At 39.1% G+C, this 16,963-nt stretch overlaps 1 protein-coding gene across 4 annotated transcripts in view; it reads right to left on the bottom strand.

Moving 5' to 3' along the window:
* Positions 1–1,845: 1,845 nt before the first annotated feature.
* The window catches only part of SMG1 (SMG1 nonsense mediated mRNA decay associated PI3K related kinase), a 126,367-nt gene continuing 111,249 nt past the window's right edge, over positions 1,846–16,963 (bottom strand). For 3 of the 4 annotated variants that reach the window (XM_045460058.1, XM_045460055.1, XM_045460057.1), the window contains 9 exons: positions 16,110–16,247; positions 14,320–14,472; positions 13,178–13,357; positions 12,055–12,282; positions 11,192–11,403; positions 10,925–11,031; positions 9,615–9,794; positions 9,429–9,535; positions 1,846–6,384 (listed from right to left, as the gene is read on the bottom strand). In XM_045460058.1, the coding sequence (XP_045316014.1) occupies positions 6,307–6,384; positions 9,429–9,535; positions 9,615–9,794; positions 10,925–11,031; positions 11,192–11,403; positions 12,055–12,282; positions 13,178–13,357; positions 14,320–14,472; positions 16,110–16,247 (1,383 nt within the window). In that variant the 3' untranslated portion in view covers positions 1,846–6,306. The remainder of the gene's footprint in view (positions 6,385–9,428; positions 9,536–9,614; positions 9,795–10,924; positions 11,032–11,191; positions 11,404–12,054; positions 12,283–13,177; positions 13,358–14,319; positions 14,473–16,109; positions 16,248–16,963) is intronic. The other variant, XM_045460056.1, reaches the window with a different exon arrangement.

Raw genomic sequence — 16,963 nt, 5'->3', positions numbered from 1 at the left:
CACAAGTAAAAGAGCTGTTTATGTAAATTTGTAGCAGTTTTTCCCATCAGTTAAGAGTAAGGCCTGTAGCTTGATGGAGGAAGGACGAGGGGAGGGGGCGGATTCTGGGTTTAGTCCTCAAACTTGTGAAAAATGCACCAATTTACGAAGTTGGCTTACTGGGTCTTCAGGAAAATCCTTTGTGGGGCAGGGCGTTTCAGTTACTTAGGGAACCAGGAACTCCTTCTCCATCAAGGGTCACGCCAAGGAAAGATGTTAAATAAACCCTCTGCTAAGCAGTGGAATTCATAAGCAATTTAAGAACTAGATGAACTACTAGATAGATACACTACTTACTAGATGAATAACTTCCACCTCTTTTCTCTGCAGGATTGCAAAATGCATTAAGTGCTTGATTTTTTATTAATAGGAACAAAACCATGCCAGATGTGGACCTGGTCAGATAGGTTTCAGGAAACTTTGCCGTAGCTTTTAACTTAACAACCTTTTATCCTTTTATAATCACCTGTATTATGCCACAAGTTTAAATTTATTTTAAAAGTATTACTTAAGTAACTACCAGGTTCCTAAGAGTTCAGGGAAGGCATAAAGAGATGTGAGAGAACAAGCCAGTGGGGAAAGGAGCATTGTGAATTTCATGGAAGGGTGTGAATTACCACAAATCTTTGGGGCAGGAGACGTGGGGGGAGGGCGGGGGGGGGGGGGGAAGCATCTGGATGAGGTATAAATACTTGGGGAGAAGTAACCCTTTACAAAGGAAGGGGGACTCAAATATAAGTGCCACTTTGCAGAATGTTGGAGTGGGGATAGGTTTTGTGGGTAAGATGAAGCCGGCTGATAGAGATCCCATTTGGGGAGATTTTAAGCTATGAAGTTTGAGGAGCAGGCCCTTGCCTACCTCTTCAAAAGGACATTAGAAGGTCCCTATCAGCAGCCACATAATTAGTGAATATATTTAGCACTGTGTGCAAAATCTTGATCTAGACACGGTAACATCCGCATCCAAAGGAGAAGCCACAGAATTATTATGCTTTAAAAATGACATTTCTACTCTGGGAAATCAGCCTCTGCTACAAAATGGTTTTGATTCAGCCAAGTTCCCTATGTACAACTTCAACACCAGCTTGCGAAATTGAGGTAGGTGAAAAAAACTGAAGCAACTCCAACAGCACAGGTTGCCCCAGTCCCCAGTTACTTTTGTTACTCAAGGAATGAGGTCCCAGACCTATTTGCAACTTCACAGCACAGAAGCCCTGCTGTAAGGTCTTTCTGTAAACTTCCAATTGGCCTAATCATTAAAAAACACCTACCCTCAAGGACTTTCTTTTGCCCTTTGTTTTTACACAACAAAAACAGGATGTGATCTTTTGAAAGGTGCCCAATGATGACACGGTTCACATAAATCCTCTTAAAATGAACTGGCAAGAACAAAATGCAATCTCATTTCCAGATATTAAAACAAGCCAGACATTTTCATTCTATTTTCCTACAGAGCTTTCATACCCCAGGGAATATACATATTAATAATGTGCTATAGTTTTGGTTTTAAATACTGACAAGCTGATTAAATTATACCTTGATACTAGAACTTACCCACAGAAGTAAAATTTTAGCTGCTGCTCAAAAATTTACTTTGACGATTAAAAAATTACTTTGAGGTCCACCCACCTGGCTTAGGTAGAGAATGTGACTCTTGACCTCAGGGTTAAATTCAAGCCCCACGCTGGGTATAGAGATTACTTAAAAACAAAATCTTAAAAAAACAAAAACAAAACCTCTAACCATACTGAAATAGTAAGCTTTCTGAAACTTACTTTAACCAATAAATCCAGAGCTTAAATGCTATGTCTTTCTTTAAGACTTTATTTTCTGAAAAACAGGTATTTCATACAATCTTTGCTGTGTTAATGCAAATATGCACAAAGTAGGCATGTATTTTTGTTTTCCAAAAGATGCATTATGAACATTTTCAGGAAGCTGGTGTGATTTATTCAACTTTTAATCTTAAATACAATCACAAAATTATATCCATCAGGAGGCATTACAACCTTTTGTACAGAGAAGCCACTTTATTTATACAATGTTACTAGGACAAGGAAGATTCATTTAAACTCAATTTGCTCTTATAAGGGTAACGTAAATTAACAAATGAAGTATGATGTTGCCACTGACATTACAGGTGGAAATATAAGAGAAATTTAAAACAGGAAAATAACTGACACAACAACTTTAAACAGGAGCTGAAACTGGGACCGTCAGGCAAAGAAAAGAAAAAAAAATCAGCCTGTTTTGAAAGAAAAACATTCTACAAGCCTGCATTTCAGGAGAACATGCAATTCCTTAAGTTTACCATCTTCAAAAATCAAACTAATTGTATGACATTTTTACATTAGCACAACAAACAGCTTTTCCCCAGTAAGCCCAATTTCCCGTAGAAAGCAAGGGACTCTACGTGGTTCATGTTGTACAACTAACCCTTAACCTGTAAAGCTTCTCAATTGGAGTCCATTTGCCTTTTTGTAAATAAGGGATGGTGGTGATGTTACTCAGGCCTAAAAAGCAGGAAAAGTGCAACAAATCCTGAGGGGTTCATAATACAGGGGATTCCCCCTTCTGCAATGTTTGGAAAAATTTGTAACCCTAAGCTAGCTTTTCCCCACAGGAGGAAAATTTCTAATACAACCCATACATTGAAAACAAAATCTACCTTCTTTAAGTGACCCTTACATTACTATAGTCTACCTCCTTGATTTAAGGGGGGAAAGTCCTAGCTCTAAATTACAGTTTACAAGCCCACGATGATAGAGCATGAAAGGTCACTGTTTTTCACATTCATCTAATCTTATGTAAAACAAAGGTATGTGCGCTGACAGTAAAGCATTTGCTGATTTTTGATGTATATGAATCGGTCTAACAGGCTAATTGTAGGTGCTTCCTTTCATATGAAAAGAATTCGGTAACAGAAGAACCAGCCCCTTTGATTTTAGTACTGCCAAAACAAGTAAGCCCCCAGAATAATTACAAATATGTGGAGGATAATAGGCCAGGAAGACTTTTCAATTTAAAGTACTGCCTATAATACCCCAGATTTAAAAGGACCTAAGATTGCACATCAACTCTAATATTTTTGGCTGTACTTGCATTGCCCTGCTCGGCATTTTTTAATGGCTCTTTCCTTAAATTTCACACGTCAGAACAACCACAATTAAAAAACACAAACAATGCAGAAGACACCAAACACGGACAGTATTAAGAAAAACTACACACTAAGCTTCATGGTGGCAAGTGTTAAGGGCAGAAGTTACGAAAGTTTTTCTTTGTATTACAAACCCTCACCCTGAACTTGGGGTTTGGGCTCTTAAAAAAAAAAAAAAAAAAAAATTAGGGAAGCAGATCAAGAGCTTGATTATCAATTCACACAGAGAAACCTCACATATCTCAAAAACACTCACCACAAGTGCCAGACGCAAAAGAATCTTAATAATCCTAGCAAACTATGTTAACTCATGACCAGAGAGAATGAGATCCTGCAAGACACAGCGAAGAAAGACTAAACGAGAAATACACACAGCTCCGTAAACCACTAAGCCTCCACAGCTCTGTAGAGATACCAACTAAAATTCAGGCAATTTTAGAAAATCAAAGACAACAAAACACTTACGATCAACTTCAATTTCCAAGGGTACTTTGAATGGAAGAAGAGGTTGTAGGTTATTGTATACCCCCTGAATCTTGGAGAGAAAGGAAAAGAGAGAAGCAGATCCCTGGTTGTCCACAGGTATTCTGTATCAGCAAAGACGTGTGACTTCACAACTACCGCACTCTCAACTTTATCTTACAAAACAATCCCCCCAGTATTGCGCTGGCTTCTCAGTCTGCTCCATCACTAGGGCCTTTCACCACGGAATACATCTGCTGAGTTTGCTTCCAACGGTTCAAAAAGCCAAGGCTGCTTACAGAAACTTCCCAGACGAAGGCAAACTGTACAGATCAGGGTCTTATTGTGCAGAGTGCAGTAAAGAGCAAGCTTTGAAGTCATCGGTCACATCTGCCCCACAACCAAACATGTATGATGCCACACTATTTCTTCTCAGAGGGACCATTTTAAAATAAAAGCGATGGATAATTTATCAGAGGCACATGTTTCTGATATAAAGCTGCTTTGTTTTTGCTCGGATAAGGTGCCAGGTACCTCTGAAGCCTGAAATTCTCAGGCAATAAAACCCACCTATTTCCTTTCCTTTACCTTCCTTACCTAAAAAAAAGCAATTTCTGTCGGGACAAACTAGTGTGACCTTGTTTTATCACTGTGATAAAGGTTTTTCCTTGTGACAACAAAGAATGTCGCCGGAAAGACTTTACTTTTGAGAGAGCAGAGGTAATCAGATGATGGACGCGGCAGCTCCCACAGAGCCTCGAGGAAATAAAGCAGCGTGCAAAACACAATATGGCATCATTATTCCAGATAGGTTGTTTCGATTGTGAAAATAAGGTCCAAATGAATGAAGAAAATAAAATTTGATGCACTAGGTTCCTTAACTGGCTATTGGACACACGGGTATTTGAAAATACCACCTTGCTTGCAATACTTGCCTAAGTATTAAAAAAAGCACTGATCCTGAGATGCATTCTCTCACGGGTACCTAAGGATTATAGATTAAGGTGGCAATCAGAATACAGAAAAGGCCAGAGCTATGTGGAACTTTTCCTTAATACCCTTCAAGTTTGTCTGTGAAGACCGGCGACCAGAAATGATCACAGTCCTAATCTCTAAAATGCAGGAAAAATGTATTCAATCAAGATTTTGTGTTCTATTTTGTGTCGATACGTGATTTTAAGAATCCTATCCTAGTCTGTGTTTTATTGTGGATCAACAATTCAGCTTACAGTACTGAAATGCAACACTAAATTTAAGGAAACCTTGATCATGAATTCACAGCAAACTATTAAAATTGTGCAAAAAGTAAAGGACTTCACAGATTAATAACTGAACTTAATAAACGATGGCGGTGGTTCTCATTTGCTGATGTTTCATGTACATGTCCTAAAATGCCAGGTAAACCAAAGCACTTTTAATTTACACTTTGTAAATTAAAAGTATCAAATGAGAAAACTGAATTAAAAAACATTTCACTCTACCTCCACCAGAACATCACTTTATTGTTAATCTGTCATCAACAATGTAAAACTCTAATGGGTACTCTATCCTGGTTTTTAAAAAGGTAAAAGATTACATTGGATTAGCTACTTTCTATGAAAGAAACTAGAGCAATCGCAGAAGAGGGAAAATTTGAATGACCTCCCAAAAATGCACACTATAAGCAAAGGGGAGTGTACATTAAATCAAATGTCTGTTAGATTCATTACTTTTGAATGCACAGTGACAATTCTGGAAACTGTACATGATAGAATCACAGAAATGACTTAAATAACCAGGATTACATTTTGTATGTGATCATCAGACCTTTAAACAATCCTTGAATTTTCCATGTTATCAGTGGTTTTGGAGAAATTCCTGTTTATCACTCCAAATAGGTTGTTAACAGCATCGAGACGGAAGTATATGAAATGTAAGGATTGAAATAAAAGTAAATTTGAAAGATGGCTAATCTACTAGATCAGGTAAAAGGAGGATGGGTAGATGGTGTGGGGTTGGGGGAGTAGGACAGGACGATGGGTAGTTTTTTTTCCCTTCATTTCAGAAGTAAGTTCTTCCAATGTAGTGTATCTGTTACATAGCTCTCCATTTCCAGTCCATTTCTGAAATTCTTATCGCATAGCCTTTTTGTGCCTACTGGTCAACCCAACCAGTACTGTTGCCAAGCAACAAGTGTTACACGAGAATCTGAATGCATCAAATCTTCCTTGGCTGTGATTTCTTCGCGGCCCCAGTCTTCTCTGTTTCTGAGCGGGGTTTGTTTTTTCCTGGATTGTACACACAGGGTCAGGTGGAATGGAGTTCCAAATCACTCTGTGCTCCGCGGCATCCCGATTTCTTTCTGCAGCTAACCTCCTGACACGTTTGCAGCTGTTCTGTGGCAGAAAGACAATCTCCATGTTCAGGCGGTGAGCTTTCTTTCTTTCACCCTTGACCCTGGGGTTGCAGGCCATGGTGTTGGGCGTATCCCTGAGTGCAGCTGTCCTGCAGGATTCACTTCCTAGCGCCCCGAGATTTCCTAGGTTTCCTCAGAGTAAGCCCCCAGTTGCATCACCACCGACTGTGGTGTGGCTTTGGATGCCTGAGGCTGAGTTGATTCTGGTGGATGTCTGACCTCGCTTAACCAGACTCATCTACTGTCTTGCCATTCATACCCAGGCTGTCCAACCTTCATACAGCTGAGCCAAGTTATCTAGATTAGTTGCTTCCTTAATGACATAGTCGACCTGTAAAAGTAGGTAGGATAATATTTTAAACCATTTAAAACTTCAAAGGACATATATGAGTTCTAAGAATTGTTTAAAAGTAAGTTTCTAGTCACCCAAATTAATTGCCCATAGGACATGTCATTGCTATGGTGGAGAGGTTAAGTAACCTGAGCTTCCCTCATAATCCCAGAGTTTACAAGAGGTGTGTCTTGAGAAAGTCAAAAATCCCTTTGAGGCTTGTCAATCCTTAGATGAAGAGAGCCCCCACTGACCCCACAGGTGCTCCTGGGGTTAAACACATGAAGTCACTAGGTAAATGCTTAGGCAGCGTATAAGAAAGTGCCTGGCACATTCTGCAATACAGTTGGGTACTCAACAAATACCTTGATTCTGACTCAGCTAAATTTTCTTTTATAGTAAGCGATATAATTATCTCTGTATCCAGAGAATCCAGAGGATCCAATTGTATATTAAATGCCCAATATAGGGCTGCTGAATGATGACTTATACCAAAAGCCGTGCACAAAGATCTCTACACTTACCCCACTCCTCTAAGTCCCTTAACTCTCTTTCATATAAAATTTAGTAACTATCAGAATAAAAAGCACAATAGCCAAAGATCCTTCAAACAAATGGACACAGAGAGAAGATAGGCAGTCGCGAAAGTACACAAGCTATTAACCTACCAGAAAGCTTCGGAAGCAAAGATACCCCTCTGACTCAATATCGTCCATGGTTTTTTTAAGTTTATTTATTTTGAAAGAGAGAGTGAACATGTGTAGGGGGCGGGGGGATGAATCAATCCCAAGCAGGCTCCACACTGTCGGCACACAGCCCTACGCAGGGCTCAAAACACAAATGGTGAGATCATGACCTCAGCCAAAACCAAGAATCGGACACTTAACCTAAAACTGAGCCACCCAGGCACCCCCTGTCCATGGATTTTTTTTTTAACACACTTGGTAATTTCTAAGGAAGTACCTCTTGACCAAGAAGAGTTTAAGATGCTACACAGTGGTGCAGCAGCATTTAAAATAAAAAAAACGTTTAGTGCTGATGTTAAAACTGAATTGTGGATGTCAAAACATTGAAAACAGGGTAATCATAGTCTCATATTTTCAACCCACAGAAGAAAAGGTACATTTGTAAAGGAGAATTCAGGAGAACACTACCATTGACCAAATGACCTAACTTAGTAACACAACAGATGGCACACTGACCAGTATCCCTTAATGTAAAATTCTGAGAAAGACACATCAGCGACATAGCATTCCTGACAAAAATGTTGATTCTGAGGGGCGCCTGGGTGGCGCAGTCGGTTAAGCGTCCGACTTCAGCCAGGTCACGATCTCGCGGTCCGTGAGTTCGAGCCCCGCGTCGGGCTCTGGGCTGATGGCTCAGAGCCTGGAGCCTGCTTCTGATTCTGTGTCTCCCTCTCTCTCTGCCCCTCCCCCGTTCATGCTCTGTCTCTCTCTGTCCCAAAAATAAATAAACGTTGAAAAAAATTAAAAAAAAAAAAATGTTGATTCTGAATTTAATTATGAGGAAAATATCAGACAAATAAAAAGTGAGGCACATTCTACAACATGACTGGTCTGGACACATCAAAAAGGTCAATGTCATAAAAGAAAAAAAAGAAAAGAAAACGATCAGGAACTGTTCTGGACGTTGAAGACAACTAAAAAATAGAACAAGTATATGAAATGAAGATGAGCCTTGACTAGATCTTGTTGGGGGCAGAGCAGGCGGTTCAAGAGAGAAGGGATAAACAATAAAGGCCATCCGGGGATAATTGGAGAAATCCGAGTATGGACTGAATGTTAGGTAACAACCAATGTTAACATCAATGGTAAGTTTCCTGAGTTAATGTTTTGTCTAGGAGACATATATTGAAGTATTTATTAATTTTTTAATAATACATAATAATACCTAGTAACACTTCATGCCTAAATACTTCAATATATGGGGCAACTGGGTGGTTCAAGTTGGTTAAGCTTTCGACTCAGGTCATGATCTTGTGGTTCATGAGTTCGAGGCCCGCATCGGGCTCTGTGCTGACAGCTCAGAGCCTGGAGCCTGCTTCAGATTCTGTGTCTCCCTCTCTCTCTCTCTCTCTCTGCCCCTCCCCTGCTCGCATTCTCTCTTGCGCACACATGCTCTCAAAAATAAACATTAAGAAAATTAATTTTTCAAAATAAACAGCTAGAGGGGAATTCATTCTCAAATATATAATTTTAATAACACTAATGAGAAAATTTCAGAGTAATGACTTCAGACAAACTGACACCCCCAAACACTTTATAGATACTATTCCCACACCCAAACATCACCCTCATTTCACTGGAAACCTTCAGATAGTCCTCTTTAAAATGCAGATTAGGGGCGCCTGGGTGGCGCAGTCGGTTAAGCGTCCGACTTCAGCCAGGTCACGATCTCGCGGTCCGTGAGTTCGAGCCCCGCGTCGGGCTCTGGGCTGATGGCTCAGAGCCTGGAGCCTGTTTCCGATTCTGTGTCTCCCTCTCTCTCTGCCCCTCCCCCGTTCATGCTCTGTCTCTCTCTGTCCCAAAAATAAATAAATAAAACGTTGAAAAAAAAAATAAATAAATAAATAAAAAATAAAATGCAGATTAACTGTGTTCTCATGGAGGAGAGAGGGTCAAGTCACACTTCTAATTTCTGCTAAAAGAGGGGCTGGGGAGAAAGGAACATGCTAACAGGGTAGTCAGAATAAAATGGTGAATGTTTGACAACTCCAGAGTTATGTTACTCAAAATCTTCGAAATCCCGAAAATAAATTCCAGTTCCTCATTTCTTGATGAACCTCCAAGAATATGGGTGAGTTTATCTTTTAACCTGTACTGTTTCAGCAGCATGAAAATGTGTAGATCAAGTTTAAAAATGGTCACCTGGGGGCACCTGGCTGGCTCAGTCAGAAGAGCATGTGATTCCTGATCTTGAGGTCACAAGTTCGAGCCCCACATGGGGTGTAGAGATTAAATAAAACTTTTAAAAAAATAATAAAAATAATTAAAGTAATAAATAAATAATTTTTAAAAGGTCACCTGTTCAGCAACTGACATCCTCCTATTTGGATCAACATCTCGGCCCTCTAGCTTGGCTTTCACTCTCTTCCACACACTCACTGCATATGAGTTTCTCTCTTGCACAGCTACAAAGCAACGGAAACATAGAAGTCAAACCACAACTTTGTACAAGTATCTAAGGCACCCTTATTCTTACTAACTTACCCTTCCCAGTTTTAGGGTCTCTGACAGCCTTTTTAGGACTACAAGCAACACTCTTGCCAGTTCCTGGAATGGTGCTTGGTGGAGTATCGGCTGATGTGGCAAGATTTTTCTGAATCAGCTTTCTAGCGTTCTGTGACATCACATCAGGCTGAGTCTTCTGGCCAGTGTTGCTCCGGACTGCTACAGGGAAAGAGTGGGTAGCTCAATTCACATGTAAACAGAAGATGGAGGGAGACAAAGAGCAGGGCAGGGCTCTCTCAACCATCAACTACACATATATAGCCACAAAGGTGAGTATGATTTTAGAACCTTAAAATCCTTATCCCTTCAAATAGATACTGTCCTCTGAAAAATATAGCCTAAAGAGCTAGACATTCAAAAACGAATTTGTACAGTGATGCTTGTTGTGGCACCAAAATACTAGAAACGTATGAACTGTCCAACAATATAAGGTTAATATGGTAAAGACACAGAGAGTGGCGTATTAAATTTGGGCATGAAGTCACTTGTTAAAAGATCATTTGGTGGCGAGGAAATTACCAATTTAATATTAAGTGGGAAAAGAAAACAAAAATTGCATTCACAGAATGATCACAATTTGTGCATGTACTATGCATACGTAACTACAAGTATAACAACAAATATATTAACGGACTGACCTCTAATTGGAATGAAACTACAAACTTTCTTTTTATAATTTCCCTGACAAGTATTTATTTTATATTCATGTGTTTTTTGTTTTTTTTTTTAAGTTTATTTATTTGTGAGAGAGACAGCGTGAGCGGGGAGGGGCAGAGAGGAAGACAGAGATCTGAAGCAGGCTCTATGCTGACAGCAGAGAGCCAAATACAAGGCTCAAACTCACGAACCGCAAGATCATGACCTGAGCTGAAGCAGGACGTTGAACCAACTGAGTCACCCTGGCGCCCCATTCATAAATTATCTGAAGAAGATTTAAACACAAGGTATTTTTACTCTCTCACAGAAGCACTTTTAAAGTTAAGCCAAAACTTAAAAGGGGGAGAGGAGCACCTGGGTGGCTCAGTTGGTTAAGCATCTGACTCTGGAAATCAGCTCAGGTCATCATCTCATGGTTTGTGGGATCAAGCTCCATGTCGGGCTCTGTGCTAACAGCAGGGAACCTGCTTGGGATTCTCTCTCTCCCTCCCCTCTGTCCCTCCCCCGCTCAATTGTGCTCATGCTCTCTCTCTCTCTCTCAAAATAAACAAATAAACTTTAAAAATAAATTAAAAAAATAAGATTAGGAACAGATGAAGTTTCAGGTCTTTTCTGAAGTGGAAAAGTCATACCTGCAGCAAAGGATGGCTGATAAGGAGCAGCTGACGTTGGACTCGAACATTCATTTGTTGCATCGGTGACTAAGGGTGATGCAAAACCCACTAAATTATTATAGATACTGAAATACAAAATAAAATGGCTTATTTATGAAATGCTTCACCAGGTAGCTACTTATAAATCTGAACAAAACTGAAAAAATTTAAATGAATTAAATAAGCAAAACTTACTCTACCAGATTTTTGCTTCCATTTGAAATCTAGGCCAGAAGGCATCCTTACCTCTGACTCTGTGTTTTCAGTTCTTTCAAGGTGGGAGTTATTTCCTGGAGCATTTCAACGTGTTCTTGACTTCGAACCTGACCCATAGCTTGGACTAATGTGAACAGCACCGTCTGAATGTTGTCTTGCCAGGATTTGTATTCACCTAGGAACTGCCTGACACTGCTCTCATAAGGGACATCCTCGCCGTCTGCCAGGGCAGCTTCTTCATCCTGGAATCCACATGTTAATGACTGACAGAAATGGTACTGGTCTCAATAGTAACTCATAAGACAGTCACATTTTGAATAACAAGTAATAAGTGTTTTTCCAGCAAGTGTTTAATTTGTTTACCATAATTAACTCCTTTTCTACAGGAATCTGGTTTCCAGTACAAAACAAAAAGTCAAAGTAAAAATAAATCCCCAAGTTAAATGATTCATTGTTTTGTAATGATGAAGTTATTTAGCTTTTTTGTGGGGCTGAGTTTCCTTACTATGGAAATTATGTAGGATACTGAAAGGAAGAGACAACATTTCATTCATTTTGGAGGTGAACAAGCTTAGGGATAAGGCTGGGGAGGAGGACAAGACATTGGAGATCTAAACACCTGCAGACTATATTCAAGTTTCAGCTTTGTTGTTAAGTTATAGGACTCTGGGTTAATCCATTTCTTTAACCCCCAGTTTCTCTGGGTACAAAATCAGAATACGACTACCTGCTTTAGAAAAAAAAAAGTTGATAAAAACACAAATTAACTCCATTACAAATTGGAAGATGTGAACCAAGAAGTTGTTTTTGTTTATATTGTTATTTTCCCAAATACGACTACTTGTAATTTTATGAAGAGAGATCTGACTGGATGTCACTCATATCAGTCTTACCTTGGCCATTGCTTTTAGGAGGTGTTTGACATCTCCAAGTTGCCGGTTATGACCAGTGAGCACAGTTTTTATATTATCAACCAGATTCTGAATTGTTTCACAGACCGTTTCTATCTGTTGCTCTTTCTCTGTCTGAATTGCCCTCTGAGTAGACATATCCTGAGTCAGTTGTTTGTGTGCTGACAAAAGCCATTCAGAGCTGCCAATAGGATGTTCAAGACTGGTGTCCTAAACAGAATAAACATTTGATTGTAAGCATTAGATGGAATAAATAATGGAAGATTCTTTCCTTCATCATTACCATTAAAAGGTACTAGTAACTCAAAGTGACACAAACTCATTTGCCAAGTCATGAACTAATGACCTACACAACAGTTTAAGAAATAGAAATAGTTTAAGACATAACAAATGTATCTAGAATAACAAAGATGATCCGAATCTAGAATGCTAAACCCAACGTAAATCATGCTTTCAAAGGCCACAAGAGCTTCCTAATTAAAGTCTTCTCATAAAATATAAACATCAAATGTATCAATTTGCTATTTTTGGACTTAGCCCTCCTGTCCAGCATTCACCTTCCACTAGCCCCCTGTCTGCTACCGTATTTTCAGTACATTTAAGTCATTTGCTATACGTTGTATTTCTCCTCCCTCTGAAACTCCACAGAACTTCCAACTGTGGCTCTGAGAACCCTTTTCACTTTTTTTAATACAAATACATTAAAATAATTTTTTAATATTTTATTTATTTTTGACAAAGAGAAACAGGGAGACACAGAATGTGAAGTGGGCTCCAGGCTCTGAGCTGTCAGCACAGAACCTGACACAAGGCTTGAACTCACGAACTGTGAGATCAGGACCTGAGCTGAAGTTGGATGCTTAACAGACTGAGCCACCCAGGCTCACTTTTTAATTCATTGTATTTATAATTAATAGGTTCCTTGGGCGCTAAGAGCAAGATTTAACCATTGTTATATCCCTCATAACAACATCATATATATAGTATACACACTGCATAAATGTAAACCGAGTGAATATATTAAATGGAGTTTGAGCACATGACACTGGCCTTATCATTTTCATCAACAAGTCTCTTTACCCCCACACCAAGATTCAAGACTCACCACTCTCTGTAATAAACGAAGCTCTAACTCAGAGACCGAACTGTTAAACTGTGATGCAAATGAACACATTTGCTGGCATCGTTTGATTAGTTCAAATAACGCAGCATCCAGGTTTAAGGCTTCTGCAGTTCTAGTTCGTAAACTTTCAAAATGAATGATATTGCTGCAGAGGAAAGTGACCTGTGAAGAGGCAAAAGAGGAAAGGAACCACCACAATAAGGGGGGAATGCAATTTTAATTGACATGAAAAAATACTGCCTATTCATTTCCAGAATTCAGGACCAAACTGGTCCTGAAAATGGTATGAATGTTTGACTCTTTTGGGACAAAACAGAAGTAAGCCTGAGAAAGGCTATGAATAAATGCACTTTTTTTTTGGTTGATGTTATTAGGTCTGAGATGGTTAAAAGCACCTAAGTGCAATTGGGTAAAAGAACTGCTTTCACACAGAAAATTTATTCCGTAATAGAACTATCGTCATATTCAGGGGCAACTTATCTGTGCTATGTCCAAATTTCAATTTGGAATGTTGCCCTTCTGCTTCTCCTCTTGCCTAACTTCACAATAAAGATCACAGAATACTAACTGGCTATTTGACGACATTACGTACATCTTTTAAGGTATGATAATACTATTGTGATTATGCAAATAGTTCTTTTAAGTACATACTGAAACATGTCATTGATTTAGTCTAATTTTCTACATGACTGGACATACCTAATAGTTTGTTTCCATTCTCCACCCCTCAAAGTAACAAACTTAATCCACAACCTCTGGCAGAATTCAAGATCATAAAGACATTTTATTGCCATGCTGAAAGAATAGTATCAAATCTTTGGGTCACCTAAGCTGCATAAAGAGAACCTTAGACAAATATGGAATTCAACTCCATATTTTCCAACAGAGGCTGAATCTACTTTATATTTAGCTGGGAGGCAGTAAAGGTCCAGGAAAATAACTGGCTGTGAGCTCAGCCTAAAGGATGGATGCCCTTCCCACCAAGGCCTACCAGGGCCCTCTTCCCAGTACTGTCAACTTGAGGCTGGGTTCTCAAGCTACTCCTAGTTATCCCACACATAACTTCCAATCAGCTGTATCATCATGTAACTGAAAACAAAGATGGCACGCACGGGTCACAATACCTGGCTTGCTCTTTGGCTCTCTTTAAGGACAAGATTTCTTCTTTCGGCTATTGTTGCTTCAAAATCCTGCAGTACAGGTGCCAGTGCAGGGTTAGCACCGCCTGCCCACTTGAGTCGCTGTTCAATACTTGCTTCAAGTGCTGCTAGTTTCTCCTGTAAAAGCCAGCAGAATCTCAATGAATATCTGACACTCTCCAATTCCTACTGGGCATTTTATATCAATACCAGGGAGATTCAAAAGAAGCACATGCATCATTCAGAAAACATTTTTAACAAACACCTTGTGGAATTAATCTCGATTTCACTTTGAACAGGTTCAACATGTCTGGGAAGAACTGGCTTTCAGTTTGTCTTAAAATTTTTCATTTTTAAATAAAGTAGTCTTTAAAATCAAACACCTGCTACATCCAATTCCTAATGCACTTTATGTGCTATCTAGAAGAAAATCCATTTATCGCTTGCAACAACATGGATGGAGCCAAAGAATATAATACTAAGTGAAATAAGTCAGAAAAAGACAAATATAAGGTTTCACTCATATATGGAATTTGAGAAACAAAACAAGTGAAGAAAAAGAGAGAGGGAGAGAGAGACAAACTAAGAAACAGACTCTTAACTATAGAGAACTGGTGGCTACGAGAGGGGAGGTCAGTGGGAAGAGGGGAGAAATGGATGATGGGGACTGAAGAGTACCCTTATCATGATGGGCGCTGAGTAATGAAACGCATTAGTGAATCACTATATTGTACACCTAAAACCAATGTAACACTGTACGGTAACCACCTAGAATTAAAATAGAAAGCTTAATTCAAAAAATCCATTTATACTTTTGGTTGTGAAAGATGAAAATCTAATTCTCAGAAACTCAGAAGCTTATGGAAGATAGTAAAAATGTATCCAGATTACCATGATAAAGAAGGTTTTATGTAACAAAATTATTTCACTATTTATTCACCACTTCAGGCAAAGGATTCCCATCCTTTGTCTTTCCTGCACTTCTCTCCCGTTCTTTCTCTCACACAAACACACCTCTCAAGTGAGAAAGGCTCTCCACAGTTGAAAACTAGGCCTAGTATGCTACAGAGAAAAGGTACTTCGATCTTCAAAGAAGTGAGCTCCAGAAAGTTTCATTAAATATGTAAAAATTATAGAAGTGACTACACTTGATTTTGTACTCACATTAATTTATAAAATGAACAGGAAGACATCAGTTACTACTACGTACATGATATAAGAATACACAATACAAAGATACGTATATAACCATAATCAAGAACTGTTTCTCTTATTTAAAAAAGGGAGGTGAGACTAAATATTAAGCAGAAATGACAAGGAAATACAGTCAATAATAAAAGGAAAACATTCTACCGCCTTTAAATACCTTTAATTATACAACAGGGATAAGAACTGCCTAAGTTTTTTAGGTCTGAACAGTAAGCCAGATGGAACTGCTTATGTACATTTCAGAAGACACATTTTTCTAATCACCAGAGTTCCCTTAATGCACAAAGGCAGAGTGATCATCAAATCCATTAAAAACCTGAAATATTTAGTATGTCTCTATTCCTGGCTCAAAATACACAGCTTAGTAGCAGGAGTAGATTTGGTTACCTTGGAGGGTAAAGAAAAAAGATAAATCACGTGTAAAAGTGAAAAGTAGTGTGCCCCTGTAGCTCAGAAGCCAAGGACAGACGGGCAGATACACTGAACCACGGAGCACCGACACGTCACCACGGTGCAGGTGCTCTCTCAAAGTAAATGTGCTGCAAGTAAGGTCTGACCGAACACACCTGAACTGTTGCAATTGAAGTTTCAATTTGGCTCAGAGTATGGAGTTTCTTTTTCATGCTGGTTAGGATGGCAGACCGAGGGGGAGGCGTGACTGACACGGCTTGTGGTCTATTGATAAGGAGGTCTTCATGCTGCCACTGTTCAAAGAAAAAGCAATGTAATAAAATCAGCAGGAAAAAAAACCTTTAGATAAAGAGATGGGAGGTATGAATTAGGACTGGGGGAAAGGAAAAAAAAAAAACAAAAAACAAAAACAGCTGCAGCAAAGCGAGGCAGGCAGAGAAGTGTAAGTGCAAAATTACAAAATGATCACAACCAGGTGAAAAGTTTCCTAATGTAGAGAATGGCTGATAAATTTCTTCAATCAGTGAAATGCAACATCTAAGTAATAATTCTGAAGATACTTCCAAGTCTGTAAAAAAGTTTAGTATACAACCTCCCCCAAAAGACATCTCCAGTTAAGAGATCGTAACGGGTACTGGGGGGTGGGGAGGGGTTGTCCAGCATGAGGCTACAGAAGTGATTAAAAGAAATGATGGCAGGAGTCACAGAACAAAGACTTCTCCGGAGAAGAAAGGGGCAGGCAGTTGCTGACAGAGGGTCAAGCGCCTTCCATTTCAAGGGTGACCCCAGAAGGCCAACTGGGCTATAATTTAAAAGTAATACATTGTGCTTTTATTAAAATGATGGACAGCTGTTCAGATGAACAAAACTGAAAGGCTTTTTAATGTTTTCCACACGGCTGTCAATTTTTAAGGAAATAAACTAAAACGTGTCAAATAATGAAACTTTCAACATCACACTTTTTAGAAGAAAAAATTTTAAAAACTCCAATGTGTTAGAAAGACTATTA

Source organism: Leopardus geoffroyi, chromosome E3 (assembly GCF_018350155.1).
Source record: "Leopardus geoffroyi isolate Oge1 chromosome E3, O.geoffroyi_Oge1_pat1.0, whole genome shotgun sequence".
NCBI classification, from domain to species: domain Eukaryota; kingdom Metazoa; phylum Chordata; class Mammalia; order Carnivora; family Felidae; genus Leopardus; species Leopardus geoffroyi.
This window is presented reverse-complemented; position numbering and strand designations above follow the sequence as displayed.